Source organism: Alligator sinensis, unplaced genomic scaffold (assembly GCF_000455745.1).
Source record: "Alligator sinensis unplaced genomic scaffold, ASM45574v1 scaffold222_1, whole genome shotgun sequence".
NCBI lineage: Eukaryota > Metazoa > Chordata > Crocodylia > Alligatoridae > Alligator > Alligator sinensis.
In genome coordinates, this window is record NW_005841912.1 from 132,105 (window position 1) to 158,420 (window position 26,316).

The following is a 26,316-nucleotide window of genomic DNA, read 5'->3' on the forward strand; positions in this document are numbered from 1 at the left end:
AATGAAAAAGAATATTTAAACTAATTTATCAAACAACCAGCCATTGAATTCACTGGCCAAAATCCTACCTGGCTGGTTTATTGCTGGGGACTCCAAAACGCATTGGAGGAAATCCAGTAACACTTTCATTCTGTAAAGTCAAAAGAATGACAACTGAACCTCCCCCGCCCTCCATGGGCAAGTTTGTTTGATGATATATGAGTTCAGTGCCATTTGATAGCATCCTCTTAATCTAACCAGTTTTGATTTTTAAGTAGCTCCGATTCAAATATAAATAATTAAATACATTTAATTGAAACTGGACAACAAAATTAAATGAACATCATAACTATTTTTATTACCAAAACATGAATTGATGCATTAAGTGTAATCATTTTGATTTTTTTTTTAAAATCTAATCTTTTATCTCTGTTTGGCAAACGAGCCAATAAATTATATAAATCATAGATGTGTTTTCTTCTGACTCAAATATTCAGATTTGTTTTTATATGATGACCTGGTAGTACATTAAATCTCTTATGCTTTAAAAAGAGAAAACTAAAAAACAAAGCAAAGATGTTCAGCTTAAAAATGCTACCACACTGTTGCAGATTTCCATGAAACCTTCTCCATGCTGTCAGCATAATGCTGCAATTTCCTTTAGTTTCTTCAATGAGGTACAGAATGCAGCTATTTCAGGTGTCAAGGCACTCTACACTGTACACTTCCATTCATTTTTAAAGTCAGTTCAACAGGTAGCCAATGGTGTGTACGATACCAGATGCACCCACCCTGTCCCTTCAACATAGCCATTTAACTTAACAAAAGCCATGAGTTATGATGATGAGCTCCCTGCTGAATGCAGAAGCAATGATTCCATCCAACAAATGTTAAACCAAATACATATGTATTTAATTATGTTAAGAGTTCCAAAAGAAAGTAAAATGTAGACAAATGCACAGAACTTCTGTAAATGACAATGAACTAAGGCAGTAGCATTGTTACCCCCATGTTTTAAACAGCGTCTAAAGCTGCTTCTAAATTCTTTCAATTTGGGATGCTTATGTATAATTTTAACAATGATGTTAAATTTCAGCTATAATGAAGATTTCCCACACTTTACTTCAGTATCTTGGAACTAGTCCTGTAGTTATTTTCCCCACCTGCTTCCTTAAGTAACGTAGCTGTTGTTTGTAGGCCAACAGCATTAGTTTATTTTCATATTAATGCAATCTCTAGTTTTCTGATGGTGAAATACTAAAGCACTATTCATCTTGCTCTTCCTCTTCTCCATCCTCATCTTCGTCTTCGTCACCTTGGTCTCCAGATTCAATATCATCCTCATCTTCAACCTGAAAAAATAATAATATAAAAAAAAAAAAAAAAAAAAAAAACTTAAAAAGAAACAGTGTACTTTAATACGTTGTCTTCAACTGAGAGAGAAAAAATGGCAACAAAAAATAAAGCCAACCTAAAATTTCTGCTCAAATTATATTTGACCAAGCATCAGGCATCATAGAACGTGATACTGCTTCTCGTATCAATGTTGAGAAATCCTATCTTCTGGGTTTTATTTTTAACTTTTACTTATTTAGATTTTGGGAATGAGAAGACTGGTCTAAGGTAACAGCAGAGAATCTGGTAAGACTTCTTAGCACAGACATTTCTGCTCTGTGCCTTTAAACAAGTCACTTCATTTGTGCCTCAATTTCTTCCTTCTGTAAAATTAAAGAATGTTCATCTACCTCACAGAACTCTGTGAAACCTAACATGTGAAAAAGGTTTTGAAATGCACCACTGAAGATCCCAATCTGCCCGCCAAGACATCTTTGCACCAGTACTTCCATGGTTCTTAGCCCTTTGTATGCTTACAGAGATCTTAATTTGCAGGTGCAGATCCCTCAACATAGCACCTAACAAGTTTATCTACTACATGGTTGCAATTTAGCCTAAAAGAATTGTTTTGACTCCTGTTTGGATGCTTAATCCATGTGCAGGGAAAGTGCTGTTATGCCTGCTAGGCATGCAGGTCATGTCCAGGCTTCATTACTATCCTAATTCATTTGTGTTTACAGCTAGCTGTTTAAGGTCATACACCACAACAAAATTAATGGACATAAGCTGAGCCCAACCAGTAGTACCATATTTATTTAAATAATGTGACCCTAATTATAAGACAACCCCACAAAATTAGATTCTACATATGGAAAATTTGTACTTTTGTTATAATTTTTCAGGTATAAAAATCTAATTATTGGAGATTTGCCTTGATTTTGTTCCTCTCCTACTGTTACAGCAGGGTAAAATAAGTCTGGCGGATCAGATGGCCTCCCTTACCACTGTCCCACCAACTTCTTCCCCTGCAGCCCCTTCATCCTCCCCACCCTCACTCCAACATACTCTCAGACCCTGTTCTCCCTCCTGAGCACATGGAAGCGCAAGGCAAATTTGCAAACAATGATGGTTGAATTGGCATTTTTATCTTTTCCCCCCCTTTTTTTGATACCGATACAAATTTTAGCACAGCTACTCCACAAACTTACTTTTAAGCAGCACTTTTGTACTTATAAAAAGTACGCTTGATCTAAGCCCACAAGAGGCCGAGAAGCGACTACACACAATCAAAGCCAAAAGGCTCATGATTTACTACAAAGCTCATTGGGCTGGGCCCCAGGAAAGCTCAGCATGTGTATGTATTCCAGATACCCCCCCCCCCCCCACCACACACACACACTTCATGTGCTAATTAGCAACCCCCACCCCCCAACTCATGACTTGGAACTGGGTGTTCTTGTCATGGGTCTGAGGAGCCTCTGAAAAATTATATGCAGAAGTATTGCAGGGCAACTTGGTTCCATCTCATAGAGGGCTGGATCACACTAATCATATGACAGGCTCAGAGAGGGTGTGACAGTGGGATTCTGGGTGAACTGTTTGGGGGCCCATTGGTGATGTCTGACAGACATTTCAGGCTGGTGAAGAAACAGGAATCATTGGAACTGGGAAAGGTGCAACTTAGCTGTGGGAGGGAAGAGGTCTAAATATATTCAATGTAGTAGCTCAACATGAGATAAAGTCTGTGCTGTGGAGGGCTGCAGCAATGGGTACTACCATATATATTATTTAGATGGGCTCCGATATCTTATCCTTGTGCTAGGTCACTACCACCTGGCACGGTAACTACTGTGACCACAAAGGTGGTTTTCCAACTGGCTGGGAAAACCATGGATGTAGCAAGAGGTAGTATCATGACCGAAGTAATGCATAGTTAGCCTCCCACTTTCACTTCCAGTGGGAAGATCTCAGCCATACACCGACTTTATGGAAATGGGAGACTACTCCCTAGCTTGGTCCTGTGACCATACAGCTGAGGGCAAGCAAAACTTGGGGGCAGCTGAACCCCAAGCCTCTGGGCTTGGGCCTGCACATAGGATGCCCACCAGAGGATCTGCAAGCATCTGAAGCTCCAGGCAGGGATGGAGGATGCTTGCTGGTAGTAAGGCCACATATGGTTCTCAAATGACTCACATGGATTTAGAATTGATTTGGCTGATTTGACTTGGGACGCGAAATTTTAAGGAAAAGGTTACTACTACTATTTTGGGCTCAGGGAAGGGTGTCAGAGCTTGCTCTGGCCTCTTCAAGTGCCGGCCTAGTATTGTAGTAACTTAAGGCCCAGTGCTCACTCTCTCCTATGGGGAGCAAGTGCTGGGTTGTTTTTGGTTTTTTGTTTGGGTTTTTTTGTTTGGGAGGGGTTGTGTGTGGCAGGGGTTGTGTGTGGCCCTTCAAAAGTTCCTATTGCCCATTATGGGCCATGTGTTTTATAGTTATGCTCAGTGACGGCTACATTTTAATCAACTTCATTGTTGGTTTCCATTACTGAGCACATGCTGCTTTTGGACAGCAGTTTAACAACAGAAATGTATTTAATATGGTTTCCTTGTATGCAATTATAAAATGAAGAGCTTCTCTCTCCCCACATGCTGATTGGGGGGGGGGGGGGGGGGGGGTGAGGGGAGGGCCACAGGGAGAAACCTGCCTTGAATAGCAAAGTACCATATTTATTCAAATATTGTTACTTCAACCACATTGTTCATGCTACAATATATCACAGGTGTTCCTGCAACACATTACACTCTCAATGCAATCGCCCCACTGCCTCCCATTTGTTTTTTTTCCTTGCTGACCCCTCCCAACTTTTGCTATCAGCTCATCACCTTGATGATGATCGGTTGTGTTATAAGCATAACCTGGTGCATGACTTTGTGGTCAACTGGGAGAGAGTCATAAGCATTCAGAAAACATGATGACCATCTCCATCCATTTGGTGGCACACTACCACAGAGACCCAGCAAAGTCTACTTTAGTTTTCTAGTTTGCTGCCTTCTGCACAATATAGCTGCACAACTGGTCTGCCTCTTTGCCAGACAGTATCCCCTCTTTCCTCTGTGGAAAGCCTAAGGCAGACGGGGCAAAACAAGATAAAATCTGTATGCCCTGACAGGCAGGTGTTCAGACACCCAGGCATTTCTGGCCACCACATGCAAACAGGATGATGGTAGAGACAGAAGAGCCCAGGTACACTTAAAATAGAATATTTTCATATTGCCATGGCAACATGAAGCTGCAACAACTTACGCACTGGAAGTTAACAGGTCAGATCATAAAAAGGTGATTTTCCAGGTGGTACTAAGTTTTCATTGCAGGAAACAGCAAAAGTAAACAATAGCAATGACAGCAACTCCCCTCCACATGGTACCAGCAGCAGTAGAATACATAGGATAAGCTGCAATACATGAGCTTACAGTCTTCGATCATGTCAAGTAGGTGTTTTCCAGCCTCTTGAGGAGATCCAGGATGAGGGTGGTAAAACATGGCCACTGGCCAGTATTACTGAAGCTCGAGTGATGCGCTTATTTGTCACGCAGCACATTACAGCGCTTATTTGTCACACAGCTGGCCACAGCGCCCTTGAAACACTGTGACAGGTGCAGACTGGGGACCTAGTATAAGGCTAAGTTAGGAATAATACATGCTTCAGCTTGTACAGACAGAACTGCTTAACATAAAAATCAATATGCAGTAGCATGGGAAAGCAGAATTCAATCTGCTAGTCAAGGCCAGCAGTAACTGGCCAAAGCAGGTTCAGATGATTCCTTTATGGAAAACACTAATAACTGTTAAAGGCAACCACTATAGCACCTAGATTTTGTGTCTTTGAATAAAGAAAATTAAAAGAATTATATAGTGTTCCACATTTTCAGTTATTTAAAAAAACCTGGGAATGTTGAGGGTTTATCTTCGAAACCTAAAAACTGGGATGAAATTGGGATAAAAGGAATTGGGGGGGGGGGGGGGGGGGGGGGGGAAATCGGTTTAAATTGGGAAAAAGTAAAAATAAAAGGAAAAAAAATAATAATCAGCGGTGAGAAAGGGAGGGAGTAAGGCTGGGACTAGATAAGTGGTGGGGAAGGGCGCAGTGCAGCCCATTGGCCGCTCCTAGGGCTGCAGCAGGGAGCAAAGCGAAGGGAATGGTCAGTGGGTGCAGGGCAGGGGTCCACAGCTCTTGCTGCTACGTACCCCCTGGGAGGGCTGTGGGCTGAGGGGCTGCGCTGGGGTTTTCCTGGGAGGCACGTGTCCCCAGATTCATGCCCCGAACCTACTTACAGCTCCTTCTGCAGCTAGCGTCGGCCATTTCTGGGGCTGCTGCAACAGGGGCTGGGGTGAGTGGGAACAAGTGGAACCTCGGGGGGATGGGGCACAGCGCAGCTTGTCCTCGCTCACCCCAGCCCCTGCTGCAGCAGCCCCAGGAGCAACCAACGCCAGCTGCCTGCAGCTGCTGGGCTGCGCCGTGCCCTCAAGCCCACCCCCTGAGGCTCGGTTTGTCCCTACTCACCCCAGCCCCTGGGCTGTGCCATGCCGTGGTGCAGGCAGGTGGTATCAGTTGCTCCTGGGGCTGCTGCAGCAGGGGCTGGGGTGAGCGAGGACAAGCTGCGCTGTGCCCCATCCCCCCGAGGTTCCACTTGTTCCCACTCACCCCAGCCCCTGCTGCAGCGGCCCTGGGAACAGCCAACAGGTGCAGTGCCCATTGCAGAGAGCAGGGCCAGGCTCTCCCACCTGCTGCTCCCGCCCCCCGCAGCACGGCTTGCAGCTCCCAGCGCCTGGGGCAGGGCTGCAGCCAGAGCCACTGGGGTGCAGCTGGGACCTGCTCACCCTGGGAGCAATTCCCGCAGCCCCTCCTAGGGTCAGAGCCAGGAGCCCTGCACCCCCAGGCAGTGGGTCCAGCCACCCTCCCCCAGCCCCCGCGCAGCTACTGCTACCCTGCCCCACATCCAGTTGGAAACCTGGGAACTAAAACCCAGGTGTAAAATCAGTAAAAACTGATTCACTTCAATTTAAAAAAAATCCAGTAATTTAATCAGTAAAAATATATATATAAATAAGTCAATTGGGAAAAACTGAAAAGGTGGAGAATCCAATTAAATGATAGCGTATTCTTGCTAAATGAATATGGGAAAGCGGAAATATATAATCACTTGGTGCCAGTCTTGGATAACTTCAAAGGGTCTACACCAAGCTACAGATGTGTGGCTCAAGCAGAAGACACTAAAAACCTGTTTGAGTATAGAGTACCTTTGCAGACTGAAAAAAGACACAGAAATTAACAAATTGCGCTAAACCAGATTAAACTGTAGAGAGCAAAAAGCCTGAAAAAAGAGGCTTTAAAAACAGATAATCCAAATATACTGTATTATAACTTTAGTTTGAAAACGTTAATGTAGTGATTGATGTAACCAAATACATTGTATATAAATTTTGCTGTAATAGTTATATTTGTGCTGAGTTTCTTAAGAAAGTCATACAAACAAACCAGCCTGGTCAGTGAAGACCATAAACCAAGATGAAAAGAATAACAGGACGGTAGCAAGGACCATTCCATGATAGTGAGGGAAGGAGACAAGAAATCCTCTCTTCCAGAACTGTAAGTTTTACAGGGACATAAAGACCAAGTAATTGACACCTCACCATCATAAGAACTGGTTCAATTCAGTTTAAGAACTTTCAGTGACAAATACATTTGAATAAAACCAATCAGAGAATCTTTATTAATATATTACAACAAGCCATCCATAAATAATAGAAAGTGTCGACTAGAGAGAAAGTGGAAAAAAATCCATAAATTCAGGAAAACCTAATGCCAAACTGCATATCACTTTCTTCTTGAGTCTCCCCAGCAGGTATACATAGTCTGCATTATGCTATTGTAGGTAGCTAGACAGGCAATAGAATAAGTATTTATTCTTGTGCTTCTGGAGTGTGACGATAAGAATCAGGCTGCATATCTGTCTCTTGCCTCTTTTCTGACCAGGTGGTGATAAATAAGGGCATTATAACTGTACTGTATAATTTTGTTTAGATAGATGAGCATTAAGGGAACTGTAGCTGTACCCTAGTTCTGCATTTAAGCCTACAGAAGAGGTCCTGATCGTAGACAGGTTTCTCATCTTTTCCAGGTTTGATCCCAAGTTTTTGCTGTATACACACACAGACCCTTTCCCATGCATAGTGAATTTGTGTTGTATGTGGCCCCACTGGAACCAAAAGGGCCAGCCCTAGGTGGCCGAAGCAGCTATCAATGTTATAAGCACTTAACTTGACCTCCTGGAGTGCAACAGTGTAGGGTAGGGATACATAACTTTTTCCAGCTGTGGGCTAGAATGAACCACCTGGGTCAGACATGGGCAAACAGGTGGATGTTTGTCCCTTTGGCAGCCTGGGAAGTGCACCAGCAGCTGAAGCCCTGCATCCTTGTTGGGGTTCTTGTTGTGAAGAAGGCTAACAGCATACTGGGCCGCATTAGTAGGAACACTGCCGGCAGATCAGGGAAAGTGATTCTTCCCCTCTATTCAGTACTGGTATGGTCACATCTGGAGTACTGTGTCCGGTTTTGGGACCCCCCCACTACAGAAAGGATGTGGGCAAATTGGAGAGTGTCCAGCAGACAACAACGAAAATGGTTAAGGGGCTGGGACACAAGACTGATGAGAAGAGGCTGAGGGAACTGGGATTATTTAGTCTAGATACAAGAGGGCTATGGGGGGATTTAATAGCAGCCTTCAACTACCTGAAGAATGGTTCTAAAGAGGATGGATCTAAACCGTTCTCAGTGGTGGCAGATGACAAACAAGAAGCAATGGTCTCAAGTTGCAACAAGGGAAGTTCACCTTAGATATTAGGAAAAACTCTTTTACCAGGAGGGTCATAATAAAGTCCTGGAACATACTACTCAGGGAGGTTGTGGAATCATCATCCTTGGAGGTTTTTAAGACCCGGTTAGACAAAGCCCCAGCTGGGATGACCTAGTTGGGGATGATTCAGGTTTGAGCAGGGAGCTGGACTAGATGACCTCCTGAGGTCCCTTCCAACCCTAATTGTCTATGATTTTATGATTTACAAGCTGGATTAAATGCTTCCAGACTGTAGGTTGCCAACCTGTGGCCTACGAAATCAAGGTGGTGTGGAGTGTCAATGACCATGAAGCCCTGATATCTCATCTCTCAGTACATCACATGAGGACTCCTCTATCCACAAGAGCTGATACTGTCTTCCCATGGCAGATGATGTCCTGGGTACAGTGCTCATATCAGTATAGCAGATAACCCTGGTCAGGAATTCCCCAACTGTCTCCAGAGGTTTTGTTGCACACTCTGATCCCCAATATGGACAATGGAATAGTATCTCCTACCTGGACTTCTGTGGCACAGCTCCTTGCCCTGGCATCAAGGCACATTCCCCAGTACAGCCAGCACAACAGGAGTGGCAGTAGCCTCATCCCTGCTAGCCAAAGATGATCTATCCCATAGTACTGCCACTCAACCCACATTGTTCCAACTGGCCCAGACAATCCCTCAGTCAAATGCAAACATGTTGCTGTCACTGACGCAATGTCATCAGCTATTCACTGAAGTAAAGCACAAGTAGCAATAAGTAGCTTATTCTGGTGCTCACCATCACATGTTGCAATGATGTATTCAGATGTTCCCACGGTAAAGCTCAAGATCAGACAACTCCCTACACACATTCCTCCACTGGGCCTTGATGGCCTGCCACCTGGCCACCTTTTGAGTGATGAAAACCCCAATATAGGCTTCTACACCCTGTCTGGCATACTCCCTGCTGTCAGAACTTTGGCCTGGCACAGGCCTTGCCAACTTTTGGGCACAGGTCTTCATTCATCAATCATTCCCCTTGTTCAATGAAAATGTGTAAAACTATTTTTTGTTTTGTTTTAGAGAGAGGCACATGTTTACTGCAAGTATTACACAGACCAGATGTTTTTCATTGTGCTCGGACCAGTAATTAGGTTTTGCAACTAGTGACATACGCCCTTCTGGGAAGAGAAAAGGAGTGGTTTGTGAAGGGAACCAGAAGAGGAGTGAATTAGGGGTAGGCTTTAGAACAGAGTAGAATGCAAAGGGCATGGCCACTTAAATTTGGAAGTGAATTCTTGCTTTTTGCCAACATGAAGTTTAATTCTATTGCCCTGCTCTCATCCATGTGCATTATGGGAGAGTCCTTGTCATCTCTGATAAGTGTCTGCACATACAAAGCTAACAGGAAGATCCTACCATTGTCATCCTACTTTCTGGATTATCTCGGTGGTGTTGAACCATGTAACACCCTGCAGCTGACACAGGTTAACCGAGAAGGCAACCGCTTGCAAGCACTGCTCCAACAGGGCCCCTTATCATTCAAGGTATGCTGAGCCTGTGTGTCTGGAGTCCAGTACCAAAAGCTGTGTAGCCACCTTGCCTTCAGAGTTGCTAGTAGAAAGAGTGCTAGGAACTCTTTCCAAAGGTGCTGGTATAAAACTGTGCATTCTTGGTCATCACCTCCATATCTGCAGTTACTCTCCTAGTACTTTCAGCAGAAGCAGCTCCTTGCATTGTCTGACAGCTGCTTGTGAGCAAAGCCCTCTGTATTCTAAATGGAGAGGAGGCAGGGGATTCTCCACTGGCTCATATCAAAGATGCATCTGCAGGAAGTGAGAGACAGTGTTTTTGACTGGTGTTTTTCTCCTTGCTCTTTGGACTAGCATCAAGCAGCCCACTGTTGAACTGTGGGAATGGAGGACCTGGACACACATTAGAATTGTACTCCTGAGATCTGACACAACACTGTCAGTCAAGGCCACTGAGTCCACTGATGTATGAAAGCAGATTAGGAACCGTCTCAAATCACTTTGGGCCATACTACTTAGTGGCTGGGAGGCCCATAAGCTTCCTAAGGTGCTGGTATATCCATTTTTGGCAGAAACAGGTTTTTTGGGTATGTTTGTTGTTTTGGTTTGTTTTTTTTTAACTGTTTAGAACTTTACAAACATGGATCATGTGACCCAATGAGGTAGCATATGCCATAAAAAAGCCTGAACTTGCATTAAGATGTAAAAAGGAATTTAAAAATCGCCTGTTAAACTTTCTTATTGAAGGAGTGGTACAGTTGCACGCTCAATAGGTATTTTTATGCACCTTCAAGTCATGGTCCCTGTTACAGGTCATTATGAAGCTTGTCAGAAGATATGAAACCTAAGAGATGCACCTCCCAAGAACTGCACTGGCTGGATGACTGCCTCCATTTCACTGAAAGCCAAGTTTGACCTAGGACACAATGCAGTGCCCATAGCATGTACACATGCCCACCCTAGTTTTCTGTTTAAAAAAACAAACACAAAGAAAAGGGAAGATGCGGCTCGCTGCATGACCAGATGGATACCACAGCACAACGCAGACGTCTAATCTCAAGAAACACTGTAAAGCTGTGCACCTGTTTTACAAATGGCAGCTGCCCTTCCTCAGGTGACAGAGGCTGACAAGTTCTGCTGACTCTTCTGGTTGCTTCTCTGCAGTCAGCAGTTCATCAAGAGTTAAGGCAATTGCCCCTTTGCTGCTAGGGTAATTGGAGTTATTACATGCTGAATAACAGCCCATACAAAGACTTATTTTACTGAACACTTAACTTACCGGTTCACCAAGTTCCTTGAGTGTACTCTTTAGTTTAACTATTTTCTGATCCTGATCAGCCAGAAGCACCAAGAGATCATCCTGTTCTTTCTTTGATTCTGCCACTTCTTGCTGTAGCTTGCTTTTCTCATCATGTAAAATGGCGACTGTACTGTTGGATGAGTCCAGCTGCTGTTTCAGGGTTGCTTTTTCCTCAGAGAGAGCTTTAACTTCATTCTGGCAGTAGTCACAAAAACAGCTAAGTCACTAACATGCAAACCACAGATCATTCTAAATGCAGACTAGTTTGATTAATAGAAAACACGGTTTGTGCCTAGGAACTCTATATAGCTGCCACTATACTCTGCTCAAAGTCTAGCTTCAAGTTTGCTGTCAAGGGTCACTATTCCCCTCCAGTCACAGCTCCCCAAGGGAAAAACCATATGCAGGTAGAGCCCAGCTAGAGCAGGAAAACAAGGGGATTTTACTCCATGACAGGTGAAGAAAAAAGGCTCAACATCTGAGATGGGTGCTCTCTGCAGACCAGAGAGGGTTCAAAGATGCAGCTTGCCCAGGACTAACACAGGGACATCCTGGCCCGAATCCAAGCAGAAAATCCTCACAGGGATTGCCACTGCAGCAACAATCCATGCTATTCAAAACACATAAAAAGCTAGTCTGAAGAATGCTTCCAAGCTAGGTATGGGCCTCTCTTGTTTTATGGTATTTAAGGAAGGCTTGGAAGATTCATCCCTTCCCCACAGACAACAACTCTTCACCGCTACAGGAAAACAAGGAATGCAAATTCTGATCTGTTCTGATTTTTCTGGACGTCTCAGGATAAATTGAAGTAGTGTTTTGTTAATACTCTAACATTAGAGTTATAAAAGCTGTGCCCTTCATGAAGGCTTTCTTATCTGAAATGCCACCAAAGTTAAACACATTAAGAAAAATTAGAGTTAAATGGCAACTGGAAATCCAAAATCTTTCCAACCTAACGTGACCTAACATTTCTAAAGTTAAAAAGTAAAGCTTTCTCAAAGCATTCCAGGGAAATCAAGTATCCCCAAAATCATTCTTCAGTTTGGCAGAACATCTTTAAGACTGCGGTACTTCACATAAATGATCAAACTGAATACTCAGTTATTTAAGGTATGGACACAAACAACACTTAGACCAATTTAAATGACATTGAAACCTGAAGCAGACAGACACACAAGCCTGTGAAACCAGTTTAAAACTGTCTGGAAAGCTAAAAACATGTCAGATACCCCACCCCCACTTCCTAGACAAGGTCTTTTTATTCTGGGATCCTTACAGTTATATAGGGCCATTTTCTCACTAAGTACCTGTGAAGTACTAGGATAACCCTTTTCCTCCAGGACAATATGGGCTACTGATTTTCCATTCAAGCTATGTGTAAAGGACTGTCCCAGATCTATTCTGATGTAAGTCAAAGCCCAGGACAACCAGACCAAAGACAGACCAAACCAGACCAGACCTGACATCTTTTTAGTCAAACAGTGCAAAAGTACATTTGCATAAATAGATAAATAAATGGATAAATAAATAAATAAAATATAAAATAAAATAAAGTAAAATAAAAAAAAATCAAGTACCCTTTTGAACCAGTTCAATATGATCTCACCCCCTCAGCCCACAGGAACCCAAAAGCACCAGGCCAAGCATTTCTGTGTCCCCACCCCAACTCTGCTCCCCCAAGACCAACTGCAGGCTACTGAAATTTACTGAACTGGGGAGAGAAGGACAAACAAAAAAGTGGAAATGACCCCAGCTACCCGCCACCCACCCCCAGCCACCAAAAGCACTCCCTCCTACTTGCCTACTGAGGCATGCAGAGCTGGCTGCTGACTCTCACCTCCAGGTATCAGAGCCACAGCACTTCACACACAATTGTGAACCAGTTTCCTAACAGTGACATTCAGGAGTGGTTCAAACTGCTACATGTGTCTGCATCCTTACTATTTCAGTAGTGACTGACCTTCAATTCCTTTATCTCCCGTGATAGTCTTTCCTCCAAATCTGTGTTCTTTGCTGCTGGCATAGCACTATCTCCCAATATGGGAACTGTAGTCATGTTCTGTGGAAAGAAAATTCAATTCCAGAAGCAGGTAATCTTCCACACTCTCACAGGACACAGGTTAAAGATTTCTTTCAGCCCATTATACATTTAAAAGCAGGGGTGGGCAAAATACAGCCCACAGGCTAGAACCAGACCACCAACGGATTTTGTCTTGCCTATAGCGGGTCCCTCAGTCCCACCCAAGACAGGAGCAGGAGGGCAGCCTAAGCCATGGTGCATGTGGGTCGTCTCGCCATCCGCAGGAGCACAGTGGGACTGGGCCAGCACGGCATCTGGACTCAATTCCTAGTAGCCCCAGCAGCAGCTCCTTGCGGCTGCTGCTGCCACCAGGCATGACCCCACTACCTGGGCATCCTGGCCTATTTGCCCTGCATTCACTGCCAGGGGTGGGACCCACACAGGCAGAGTGCATGGTCAGGTAGATGGAATGGGGCTGCAATCAGGCAAGGAGCAGTGTCCAGGAACGGGACAGATGGGTAGGGCCAGGATCATGGGGCAGTATCAGCACAGGGCCAGGGCCTGGGGCAGAGCTGAGATCTGCTACCTGCACATCTTTGTGATGGGTGCTGGTTCGACAGGCAGGAGTGTGTGGGGATGTGATCACGGCTCTGCCCTGGGCCTCAGCCCTGGGCTGTCACCACCCCAGAATCCCGGCCTCGTTCTGTCCTGCTTGTGGAGGCAGCTCCCTGCCTGCCTACGGCCCATTCTGTCCAACTGGCCATGCACCCTGGCCATAGGGGTCCTGGTCAGTCTCCATGGAGACCCCATGATTGCTGGGCTGCGAGTATTGGACTGGGACCTGGGGCAGAGCTGCAATCCAGTCCCCACAAGCCCTTGCTTGTGGAATCAGTGCCCCTTACATGGCTATACAGGGAGTAGATTGGAGCTCTGCCCCAGGCCCCAGCCCTGCACTGTCACTGCCTCACAATCCTAGCCCCAGCCCTGCCCACCCATCCTGCTCCCTGTCTGGATATGTCCCTGTCCCAGCTGCCAAGCTGTGCATGGAGCAGAGTTTGGGTGAGATGTTGTGAGAAGCTGGGCAGGGCACAATATGCTGACCCAGTCTGCAACAACTCACCAAAACTCCCCAAGTGGCCCTCCAGCCCAAATAATTGCCCACCCCCCATTCAAAGTGTATTTGAAGGCATGCTGGCACAGAAAGCACAAATGAAAAACAATATTTTTATACCAATTAAAGCCAGAAGGTAAACTTAGTTCATCTAGTCCAACTTCTTGTATATCACACACCATTAAAGTTTTCCCAAAATACTCTATCAAGCCAAAAGACTTAAATAATTGGTGTAAATAAATTCCCTTGCTATGCGACAGCACTCCAAACAGCATTATGTTTATTTAAAGACATTTGAACTCACCACAAAGATTTCTAAGACAGACTCGTTTGGGTTCCATGAGAACTCTCCATGAGGCAAGTACATCAAATGTGTACCTCATTATTGACCCTGCATGCTAACCCGAGCACAAGGAAAAGCAGGCAGTCAACACACTGGACCAGGGGTGTGAAACTCATCCAGGCTCATGGACTGGTACCCTTTAGCATAATCTGTCTGTGCAGTCAACAGGCCTTGTTGATAAGAGTTTATGATGTAAAGGAAAATTAGTTTTCTCTAAGCTCATCAAAGGATAAAAAGGCAGTATTCTACACAAACATCTGCTCTGTAAGAACAAATTATTTTTCTCATCAGACATCTACTGAATAACATCTCTTCAGTCAATATCATGTTGGGGGGAGAGAAGAGAAAAGTGAGACCCCAGCATAAATCAGGAATAACTCCACAGATGTCAGAGTTGCATCAAATGAGGGCTTGTTCTAAATATATTCTTTATCATCACACACACCCCTCCCTATATAGATACATCTATCCATCTGTAGAGACATATAGTGACAGACAGTTTTCTATATTACTCAGTAAAGCAAGGATAATAGGGTTACCATTTGTTGTAGCAGCTCCCACTTCTCAGTGTGAAGTTTAGATATTTCTGTGGACTGTGACTGTACTTGCGTCCTCAATGTTTCTAGTTCCTACGGTAAAGATGAAGAGTTACTGTTCCTCTCTAAAAACTCTTACTAGTAAACAATGACAAAAGCTACCTTTTTTGCTAGTAAGAGCTACAAAATGTGCATCAGACTTATTCAGAATAGCTGTGGAAAGAGAGCAGCATGTCTACTAAAAACAGAGCAACCAGCTGTCTAGACATGCTAACAAGAGCTCTCAAGAATGTAATACTTAGCACAGCTAACAACCTCAAGGGGGGGGGGGGGGGGGGGGGGGGGGCGCAGAAAAAAAAGACAAAACTTTCTATAAAATGCAGAACTTTGCAGCCGCTTCTTTGAGGCTTGCTTCAATTAGCAAAGCAAGCAGAACAGGATCTCATATGCATGTTCTTTTTTTTCTGAAAAATCTTCAAGTGCAAATTATCTAGAGCAAAACATTTATCAACTCAAATTCTTCAACAATTCCCTTGCTTTATTATTGGGAGAAAACTAAGAGTGAGATTCTTTCAGAGGCAAAAAGACAGTTTTACTCAGTCACTTAACAGACAAGATACATGAATTGGTCTTTTCTCATGTGAAAAAAAGACTCAAATGTCAAATTTATATCAGTTTAAGAGATGTGCTATGCAACTGTTAATAAGCAATATATTATCAGAATTTTCAGTTTCTCCACCAACTCAATTCACTGCAACACAAGCAATACTGGTGATTTCTTGTGTTCAAAATAATTTAAATCAGTATGTAAGGTAAGGTCCCTGAAACAAACTGACGTGCTTTGCAACCCATTTTGCTCTCTCTGAAAGTAACTGAAGTTTGACTGAAAACTGTCTCCCCATCCTAAAATATTACTATTTGGGACTAATAATTGCCCATTTGGTGACTGCACATCAACTATTCTGAAGCTACACAAAAGAAAGGAAGATTGCCATTCATAAAGTAGCAAGAATTCTCACCTTCTGCAAATTATTATCATGCTCCAAACCACCATATTTATTTGCCTGAGAAGACTGTTCTGTTCCTGGGTCTAACTGTGAAGACTTCTATAAGGGGAGAAACCAACAAACCATAAAAAGTTTTACCACATTACATTGATCAAATAATTACTCACCTGTTATCAGAACTGTTCTTTGATAAAGCCTCTGCACTTTTACACTCAGGCTGAATGCAGTAACAGTACTGTGTGAATCTATCTATAACAGTAAAGAAACCTATCTTTCACTTCACCCCCCAAATCAACAAGCCAAACAATCCAATCTGCATGGAGATAAAGGGGATGACATGCATCAGCCACCTCAGTACCTCCCATTACCTTCTCTCCCAACTTAAATCTAGATTGCTCAGACTTGAAAGACAGGTGGGCAGGAAGTATGACAGCTCTCTAACAACCCTTGTTATGACAAATAACTTTGCTTTAGTCTTTGAGTGGCCTCTGCACATTCCCAATGATGTGAAATGGACAAGCAAAACCCTTCCACCATGCTACCAGAATATTAGGCACCAGCATCTGAGATGGAGAATACCAGGAGGTTTGAAATACACTCAGCATATCTGTAAATCTATGTCTCAGTAGACAGCCCAAGGATTTTTACTCTTCAGAAAAACTTATTTTACCTAATGCAAAGAAAAGTGACCGAAATTTTACTAAAGCTAACAACAAACAAACAAACAAACAAACCCTCCCCTCCCCCCCCGTTAATTTTTTGCATGATTGGTGATTTTAAAAGTGCTTTGCAGCCATGTATGTGTGTTACATCACAGCTGTAGAGCACTTTCAGGGGTCTGATCACACGCACAAAAAAAAAACCTTGCGTAAGCCCCCTAAGTGCTTTTGTCCCTATGCCACTTTTCCTGTAACCAGCCTGAAACTTTTTTTTTGTTTTTTTGCTCAGACTCCCAACCATGATTTTGGTGTAACATTACATGTGTGTTCTTGGGGCAGTAAAATACATTCATAGCTATGTGTTCTTATGAAAATATGATCCTTTCATTCATCTCCCTCCACTGGATTTACCTGTGATGCATCTATAGATGATCTTATCCCCCCCTCCCACCCCTTACTCTGCTAGATAAATCAATCAAACATTTCTAGTCTTTTCTAGAAGTCTCAAGAGAGACCTTCTATTTCCTTGAATGTCACACTGCTCTTTCTCTGCACTTGCTTCAGAGTTTGAGCTCATCTTTAAGCAAAAGGTGACCAGAATTGTTCACGATATTCCAGTTTAGGTCTCACCAATGCCTGGCATAATGGCCTAAAACATTCCCCATTTCTGCTGGAAATACCTGCACTGGGCAAGTAACAGGTATGGAAACTGCAACTGCATATGGAAAGTTCTTTTGAAGTAGTCACTAATTGCTTACCAATTTCTCAATCACGGAATCCTTTTCTCTCAGCTGCCCTTGCAACAGGTCATGCTTATTTTTCCATTCTTTTACCTCCTCTCTCAATTTGCTGATTTCTTCAGGCTGAATGCCATTCATCTGTAGTGTGTCACTGTGGGAACTGTTATGCTGGGTATCCTTTCCTATAGGCCATACATTGCAAAATTAGTAGAAGGCTTAGGAATTACACTTACCTCATTTATACAGTAGCTGAAACATTCATATGAAGTAATGATCTTCAACAATAGCACATTTTCCTCCTACTAAAAAAAAATGCTATTACAAGTTATTCAAGTTTAGATGATTCTACTGTGTTAAACCCACTGGCAACTGTCTGTAAATCAACCTCAACCTGGGTGGAAAAAAGAGGGTGAGAGGTTTCGTAGTTCTGTCTGTAAATCAACCTCAGAAATGTGCAGTTCTTTATAGAAAGGAAGTCTGTGCAATTGTATCTCATTAAGTAGTAAAAAAGCAGCCCCCCCGCTCCAGGATATGTACTGGGATCAGTGCTATTTAATATATTCATGAGTGATCTGGAAGAGGGAAGGGGGGAGCAAGGCGGCCAACTCTGCAGATGACACAAAATTATTCAAAGTGGTAATAACCGAGGGGGACTGTGATGAACTACAAAAGGATATGGCACTACTGAGCAAATGGGCAACTAAACGGCAGATGAAATTCAATGTAAATAAATATAAAGTGATGCACATGGGCAAAAATAATCCGAACTATACAACTATAACGGGCTCTACATCTGCTGTTATCACACAGGAAAGAGTTCTGGGAGTCAGCGTGGACAGTTTGCTAAAAACATCAGCTCAGTGCTCAGCAGCCATCAAGGTGGCAAACAATGTTAGGCATTAAGAAAGGAATAGTAAACAAAATGGAAAGTATTATGCCCCTTTATAAATCCATGGTCTGTTTATACCTTGAAACTCACTTTGAAAAGGGTACATAAGAAATAGAAGATACAGAGAAGGGCAATGCAAATTAGTGGTATAGGAAGGCTTTCATCTGAGGAGAGACTAAAGAGGCTGGGCCTATTCAGTTTAGAAAAGAGAAGCTTAAGGGCAGACATAATAAGGGTTTATAAAATACTAAATGATGAAGTGAGAGTAAATAGGAATTTATTATTTACTAACTCTCACAAGACAATAACTAGGACTCACAAAATGAAACTAGTAGACAGTAAGTTTAAAACTAAAAGGCAGTTTTTTTTCACAGTGTAATTGAAGTGTGGAACTCATTGCCACAAGATGTTGTTGAAGCAGACAGTGTAGCCAGATTCAAAAAGGGATTGGACAAATTTTTGAAGGAAAGGGGCATCAGTAGCTATTGAGGATGGGAGTTTGGGGTACAGCTTCTGTATCAGAACTTTCTAGACATTAAATGCTAGAGGCTGCAAGTAGGAGAGGAACAGTGGAAAAAACCCTGATCATACATGTTCACTCTCCCCTTCAGCATCCACTGTGCGACACAGGATACTGGGCAAGATGGACCTATGTTCTGACCAAGTAAATAGCAGTTCTTAGGTCCTTGGTCATTCAATAAAGGAGCCAAGAGTCCAAGCATCTGGCAGGAGATGGAAGTCTAGATCTCATCAAATATTCAATGCAGAAAGCAATTTTCCAGTATCAGTTCATTCTATTGGGAAAAGAGAATCATTCACTTAGACCTAAACCCAGAATGTGAATCAATGTCGCATAAATGGTCTCCATTGCAAGACCAAAGTGCTTTTACCATGTAACTAAGTGCATACCCCTCTGCAGGGCAAGCACTAAAATCTCCTGACACCCTCGAGTACCTGTCAAATACTAAATCTCCCCAATGAGGAGAACCCGAGCCTCCATCCACCCTCCCTCCAAGCTTCAACTCAGACAGCAAAGTCTCCATGTCTGAAACCTTGGCAGATAGGTTATTTTGGACCAATCAGAGAAAGAAGCTTCTATAGCAGACAAAACGCCTAAAGAACATATAATCATAGAAAAAAAGGGCTCGACGGGACCTTCAGACGTCATCTAGTCTAACCCCTGCTAAAGGCAGGATCATCCTTACCCACACCATCTTACACAAGCCCTTATCTGACCTATTAAAACTACAGTCAACCCTGACAATCAGAAAGCATAACATCCACACATGCCACATATAAATAAGGGGGACAATGGTGGCCAGTGTTCTACTGCTGCAAGGGTTGTTAAAATATGCTTGAGATTCAAGGAAGCAGGTGTGCATGCTCCTTGCTACAGAGGAAAGGAAAAAACCTCTAGTCCATACATAGTTGACCACAGGGTAAAATTACTTCCTGAACCCAAATATGGCAACTGGTCTGATTCTATGTGACCCTCTAGCCAGGAACTTCCGGGTTTGTCTTAGGAGGAGCACTGGCACACCCCAGCCAAATTCCCCAGCCTTTGGCTGCAGCCAAAACACAATGCTTGAGGAAGGCAAAAAAACCTCCTGATATCCATTTTAAACTTATTTTGCTGCAACTTCAAGCCACTGTTCTGCATTCTACTCTCTGTAGAAAGAGAGAAAAGATGTTTTCCCTCTATGGCAGCCCTTCAGATATTTGAGACCTACCAGCAACTCCTGCATGTACTAAAGGACACAGCAATGAGGGATCCTAGGTAGAGTGTGATGAGCTCCTTGCAGCCCAGCCTGTGCACCATAGGGGCTCTTTCCAATTGGAGTGATGGTATATGCTGCTTTGTAGGGCTCTTTCCTCCTTTAGATATGGCAGTAAGGAGGACAATGGAGCAGGAAATGGGCCCCCTAGTTATCCTAGTGGCCAGAATTTATCTGAATGACAGGCTAGGCTATACTCACTATCCATGTTTCTTCATGGGTACTGGTACCTAAATCACAGGCTAGAGTGCACTTAAAGCCTCAAATTTCTTTCTGACTCTTTCCAGCTCTCAAATGTGTGCCAATAGGCAAAAATTCCACATTTCTTTTTTACTAATACACTTACAAACTTGTCTTATGAAAAAATCCATCTCCAATAACTGGAAGTTTTGAGGCAAAAGAAAGCAAATTAAATGTTGACATTTTATGTAAAAGTAACACATTATATACTGGAAGAAATAATTTTCTAGCAGGCTTTTTTAATGCTTAAGAAAACAAACAAACATTTTTCCCACTAATTTTTGTGACATCTCATAAATTCTAGAATTTAAAGCAACGTGTTGTTGAAATTGGAAAAGATTATTTGCTGCAAAAAAGTAGGTCGCTTACAGTGAACAACACAGGGCCTTCAGCAGGTGGTACAGAACAATGAGAGATTTAGATTTTTTCTGACGTATACCTAGCTGTACTTTAAGGAGATTATACTGGTCCTTGTGCTGTTGGATCTGTGACACTTGCTGTGTAAGTGTTGCCTGAAGCTGTTCATTTTGAGATTTTAAGGAATTAACTTGTTGCTTTAATTCTTCAAGCTGCTGATCCTGTGAAAGAATAATAATAAAAAAAATTATAGTTCTGTTTAATTACTTGTGGAAAATTCTTTAGGAGTAGGAAAAGTGTCATAAAGCAATAAAACTGATGCACTGGAATTGACATTTACCAAACCTTTAAGTTATTTTTCCCCAACATCTTCTGGACTGCTTACAAGTACATGCTGGAAGACAAATACTTCCAAAACAAGAACCAATGCCTATTAAGATTCCCCAGCACTTTCCATCATGCATCTGACTGGGATGATTTAAGCAGCACATCCTGTAGCTGTGCAAGGAACTGGACCAGATCAGTGGGGGCCAACCTTTTTGGCAGGAGTACCACAAATTAGCCCCACACCCTCCCGAAGTGCCATGCCAATCTCCTTCCACTGTCCAATCTCCTGCTTCTTCCGCTGCCAGTGTGATATGCTGTGTTCTGCTTTCCAGCTTCTTTCTCTGTGCTCCCTGACTAATTTGCTGCTTTGTTCCTTTGCCTGTCGCCTCCCTGATCTCACACATACCACACACTGAGGTTGCATTTGCCATTTATAGTACCCATGCCATGGATTCACCATGCCCAGACAACATGACCCTTCAGGCCCTTCCAACCTTACATTTCTATAGGATGACTTTGCTTTCATTGCTTATACCTTTTTAGCAACTTTAAGTTCCAACCTGAAAAACCTCCACTGAACTATGGAAAATTCTGTCCAAAATGGTCTGGTCAATTCAGAAATGAAAGCTAGGGACTGAAATAACAATGCATTATTTTGTTCATGTTAAGCCTCAGAGAATAAGTTCTAGCATCTCCATGCATAAAAATGTGACAGAGGGTAGTGTTTTACCATCTCTGTGAATATATGCTCAAATCTGACAAAATTATAAAACCTTGGGAAAAATAATTACTAGAGCTCCACAGGAAGCTTGCCATCAGCACTGAGCACATTCTAGTCCAGAACTGGAAAGGACTATCTTTGAAATTAGCATGTAAAATAGAGCCAGAGGTTCCTGTTACTTTCTGCAGCAGGCTAAACTGGCTGTTTGGGGCTGCATCAGCAGGAGCACAGGCTTGTCCTTAAGTAAAAGGGGAAACTCCTGCATGTGGCTGGGGAGCCACAGGACAGCAAGGGGGCAGAGCTTCAAAGCATATAAGCATAGGGCCTGAGCTGCAGCAGGCAATCTGGTACTGCAGACTTTAGGGCGAGGAGCCCGCCAGGAAAGCCGGCTGCTGGAAACAGGTCCAGGAACACTCATGCTACCCATGAGAGCAAGAGCAAGACAGCTAAGGGGGGAGTATAGCTTGCAGTGGGGTATTGACCCAGAGTGGGGAAGAACTTTTGTGGAAGCAATCTGTTTACATTTTTGTTATACTTAAGTTTGGTTAACAGAGATAGAAAGGAGCCCACAGGGGGTGCCTGGGAGGTACCCAATATAGAGCTGCCCAGCCAGGGTCAGGGACCAAGCAACATACAAGCTGTCCAGCCAAGGCCAGACCCCCTAAGGGCTGCCACATGAGACCAGAGCCAGGGGCCCTAGAGCTCAAGAGGGCAAGAAAGAAAGGGCAGGGGCTCAGAAGCTGAGGTCTGGGACAGTGGACCTTGGCTCTGGGGGTCCAGCTAGAGGAAAGAGTTTGAAGTCAGGAAGGCAGAAGTCCCAACAAAGGTTCAAGGCTTGAGGGACTGAGTGCAGAATCAGGCCCAGGGCTCAACCCTCCCACCAGACCACAAAACACTGACTGACATCTGCAAGATATGGGCATGACTATGGGGGTGGCTGGAGGTCACAATTATTGCCCCAAAGGCACAACTGGGACTGTTTTAGAATGGGAAACCCACCCCAAAGTTTGGGACAGAGGAACCTCAAGGACAGTATACAGAGGAAAGGCCAGGAGGCCAGCCTCTGGAGGCAGTCTTCCCAGTTAAAAGTCAAATCATGGCAGGCAAGAGATAGGACATAAGGGGAGGCTGGGGAGCATGGGCAGGCAGATCTGACTGCTAGGGGGCATCAGATGCTAGGTGGATCGCCTGAGCCTGTCTCACAGCACCAGGCTGATGCAGGCCACAGCAGGTCCTGGTCCTAGCAAACCTGTCTTTGCTGTATTTTCAATGCCCATCTGCACAATGAGGGGAAAGCCACACCTTGCAGAGAATGAGGGGACCAGATTAGGACAAAGGGGAAGGCAAGGGAGATTGCAACTAGAACTGTCTAGGCAGAGAGATTTGTGATAGGGACAGACATTTTAAGTGCTTCCAAAATGGAGCACTTGAGCTACAGACAGATGTACATTCCCCTGCTGCACTGACTCCCCTCAACCCCTCCATCTGCAGCACTTCATAAATTTCCATGGCTGCATGCCCTCTTCAGCCAGCACTGCAGCGCTGCTCCCCTGGCCCCAGACCACTGGAGAGTAAAGCTAAGAGTCTGCTCTGCTTACCCCCTAACCCCATCCTCACCTCAGGAGGGAGAAGGGGACAGAAGTGGACAGGGATAGAAGTGGAGCCAACATCAATGAGCAACTCCCTACCAGAACTGAGAGACTAGGGACCCCAACATCAGAAACAGGAGGATTCCCCACTGGAAGCAGAAGACCAGACAGGGAGAAATGTATTATAGGGACTGGGGACTGAAATGCAGGAATCTTGGTTTTGGGGTCTTCGAGGTACTGATGGAAGAGATGCTCCAGTGCAGGGGTAGAGCAGACAGGAAAGCAGTCACTGAGTGCCCCACATTCCCTGCCATGAGGGGCACAAAGCAGATTACTGGAGGATGCTGGAGGACCCAGGGATCCCTTATTGTCCTATGTAGAGCATTTATATGTTACAGGAGAAATTTATTTTGAAGTGCTTCTAAATAGTATCCACTTCCTTCAGAGTTACCTTTGGAACACTTCAAGCATTGAATCTGTTCATAGCCTTGCAGTGGAAGAGGCAGAAGAATAGAGTGGGAGTCAGGTATTTAAATGCATAGGAAGGCTAGGGTCAAGGGGTGGGAGCATACTGGCACTGGTTAAAGAGACTGACAAAAAGCAACTGGCTGGACAACTAACAGCAGGCGACCTGGAGAAGAAGCCTAGGTGGGGACGAAGCAGAAACAGAAGAGTGAGAAAATAAGGGCCCTGGGCAGGTGTTTTATTTGTAGTGATATAAACACCTCTGTACTGGTATAAAAGTTGAGGGAACAGACATTCATGCCCCCAATAAAACTGCAAAAATGGCACCAGTGCTATAGAAATATTTCTGCAGCACAACAGGAACTTCGGTTGCAGCATGTTTTATAGCACCACATTTAACGTCTCTGCAATCATTTTTTATAGTGCTCAAGCCAAGTGTCTGTAAGGAAAAAATATTTACACAGTAAACTGGCAGGTAATTCGCCCTTGCACCCAAAATGTTCCTTCTCGGGTTATTTCCAAAGTTTCCAGCTGTGGATTACTACAAATCTCTATGCATCCATCTCATTTCAGCAGTTGTAAACATGATAACTAGAGAATGGAGATGGGCAACCCCACCAAATGAGGGAGAATGGAAAAAGAGAATATAGTACATATTTCCTATGGAAAAGCTATCTTATTCACTAAAAGACAGGCATGAGGACTTGTTGTCCTGGTACAACTATCCAACAGAAGAGGACTATAAAAGAAAAGTGCCTGCTAATGCTGCAATGTGGAGAGAAGTATAGGAGGCTGCATAGCAGGAGCTGCATCTACAAGCCTGCTCTGGAGGACTGAGCCTGCTGACAAAGATAATTAGCTTGCTCCATGGGAGTTAAAAGGCTCCCAGAGAGAGCCCAGGGGAGAAACAGGGAGGCCATGGAGTGGGGATGGAAGCCTGAGTGAGGGAGCTCTCCATGGGTCTGATACACTGTGAAGAAACCCAGAAAGCTGCTGAGAGACCGAGTTTACAGAGACTGGGACTTGCTGGATTGAAACTGATGGAGATAAAAGAACGCGAGCTGGTGGTGGCAGACCCGAGCCTGGGCACTCGCAAGCCCAAGCACCCTTGTTGGTCTGGGAAAAGACCACATGCTACCTGTTTGTTTACACTGCTATATGTTGATTCTCGCCAGGGGGTAGTTTGCCCCGGGGAGGCAGAGACAAGGACCGCAAGCAATGAAAGACTGAGCTAAGCAAATCCCCAACCTGCTATAATAAGTTTCTTAAAAATGAGAAGATAGAATGAGATGCAGTCCTGTCCTTCTCCCAAGCAAGACCTAACATACAGTGAGCAAGGAAGTCATTGAAACATGTGTGTACATTATCAGAGTTTATAGCCCAAAATGGGTTTTTAGGGGTGGATGGGTGGGTGGAGAAAAGAGGGTGAGAGGTTTCGTAGTTCTGTCTGTAAATCAACCTCAGAAATGTGCAGTTCTTTATAGAAAGGAAGTCTGTGCAATTGTATCTCATTTAGAAGTAAAAAAGCAGCCCCCCCAGGGATATGTATTGGGATCAGTGCTAGTTCTGTAGGGTCGGAAGGGACCTGAACAGATCATCAAGTCTGACCCCCTGCCCTGGGCAGGAATGAGTGCTGGGATCATAATACCCCAGGTATGGTTATGTGGTTGTGTTAATAACCTACATCTACAAAGGGATTTGGTTTGGGTTTTCTTTTTTAATTATACTGTCTTCAGTACCTGATCTCTCACAATTTTTCCAAAGCAACTTGTCTCAGTGTACAAAATGGATCTACTTTGGGGATGAATATGTACAGATATTGTTGTAGTACCCATCTCATTTGCTGAGGAAGACTGAAGCTGGATATTGCTACTACCATTACTGTAGAACAGAAAAGAAAGGATGGCCCAGTGGCCAAGGAGCTTGAGCTGAATCCCTAAGGGAACTGAATTCTATTTCTACCTCTGCCACAGGGCTCCTGTTGCTCAGTGAATACCAGCCATTCTGAGCACTGAACGACACTGAACGGCATGTAGTCATTTAAAGGGTGCCATAATGGAAGCACAAAATAGACACAATTTCTGGTTTCACAAGCCAACTTATTCCTGGCATGCCAAAATTTCTGAGCACTCAACTTTGCATCTCAAATGTTAAAACAGCACTGCAGACAACAAAGCATTTAAAAGTAAAGGCCATAAGCCTCACCTACAGAGCTGTTTTATATTTGACAGAGAATTCCATGGACTGCTACCCATCAACCCACACCTGAATGCATGCAAAACTAAGGATGAACAGTATGGCCCGTTATGTATTTCATGGATGCTTTATACATACTATGCTGCAAGTTTTAAGTGTCAGCATAATCAAAATGTCCTAGGTAGAAAAATAACAAAGAACAGATCGTTTAAAATTTCTTTAGAAGCAGGAAGGAACATGCTTTAAAAAGAGACTGTTCCCACCACATAAAGATGTTCCTTCAAGGTTTATCCGAATGAAGCCGGTGCATTTTAAGGTGT

General features: G+C 43.8%; 1 protein-coding gene across 4 annotated transcripts in view; it reads right to left on the reverse strand.

Moving 5' to 3' along the window:
* Nucleotides 1-311: 311 nt before the first annotated feature.
* USO1 (USO1 vesicle transport factor) overlaps nt 312-26,316 on the reverse strand; it is an 86,927-nt gene continuing 60,922 nt past the window's right edge. For all 4 annotated transcript variants that reach the window (XM_025198056.1, XM_025198052.1, XM_025198055.1 and 1 more), the window contains 7 exons: nt 20,781-20,919; nt 17,456-17,619; nt 16,051-16,137; nt 15,035-15,124; nt 12,982-13,080; nt 11,001-11,216; nt 312-1,331 (listed from right to left, as the gene is read on the reverse strand). In XM_025198056.1, coding sequence (XP_025053841.1) covers nt 1,245-1,331; nt 11,001-11,216; nt 12,982-13,080; nt 15,035-15,124; nt 16,051-16,137; nt 17,456-17,619; nt 20,781-20,919 — 882 coding nt within the window. In that variant the 3' untranslated portion in view covers nt 312-1,244. The remainder of the gene's footprint in view (nt 1,332-11,000; nt 11,217-12,981; nt 13,081-15,034; nt 15,125-16,050; nt 16,138-17,455; nt 17,620-20,780; nt 20,920-26,316) is intronic.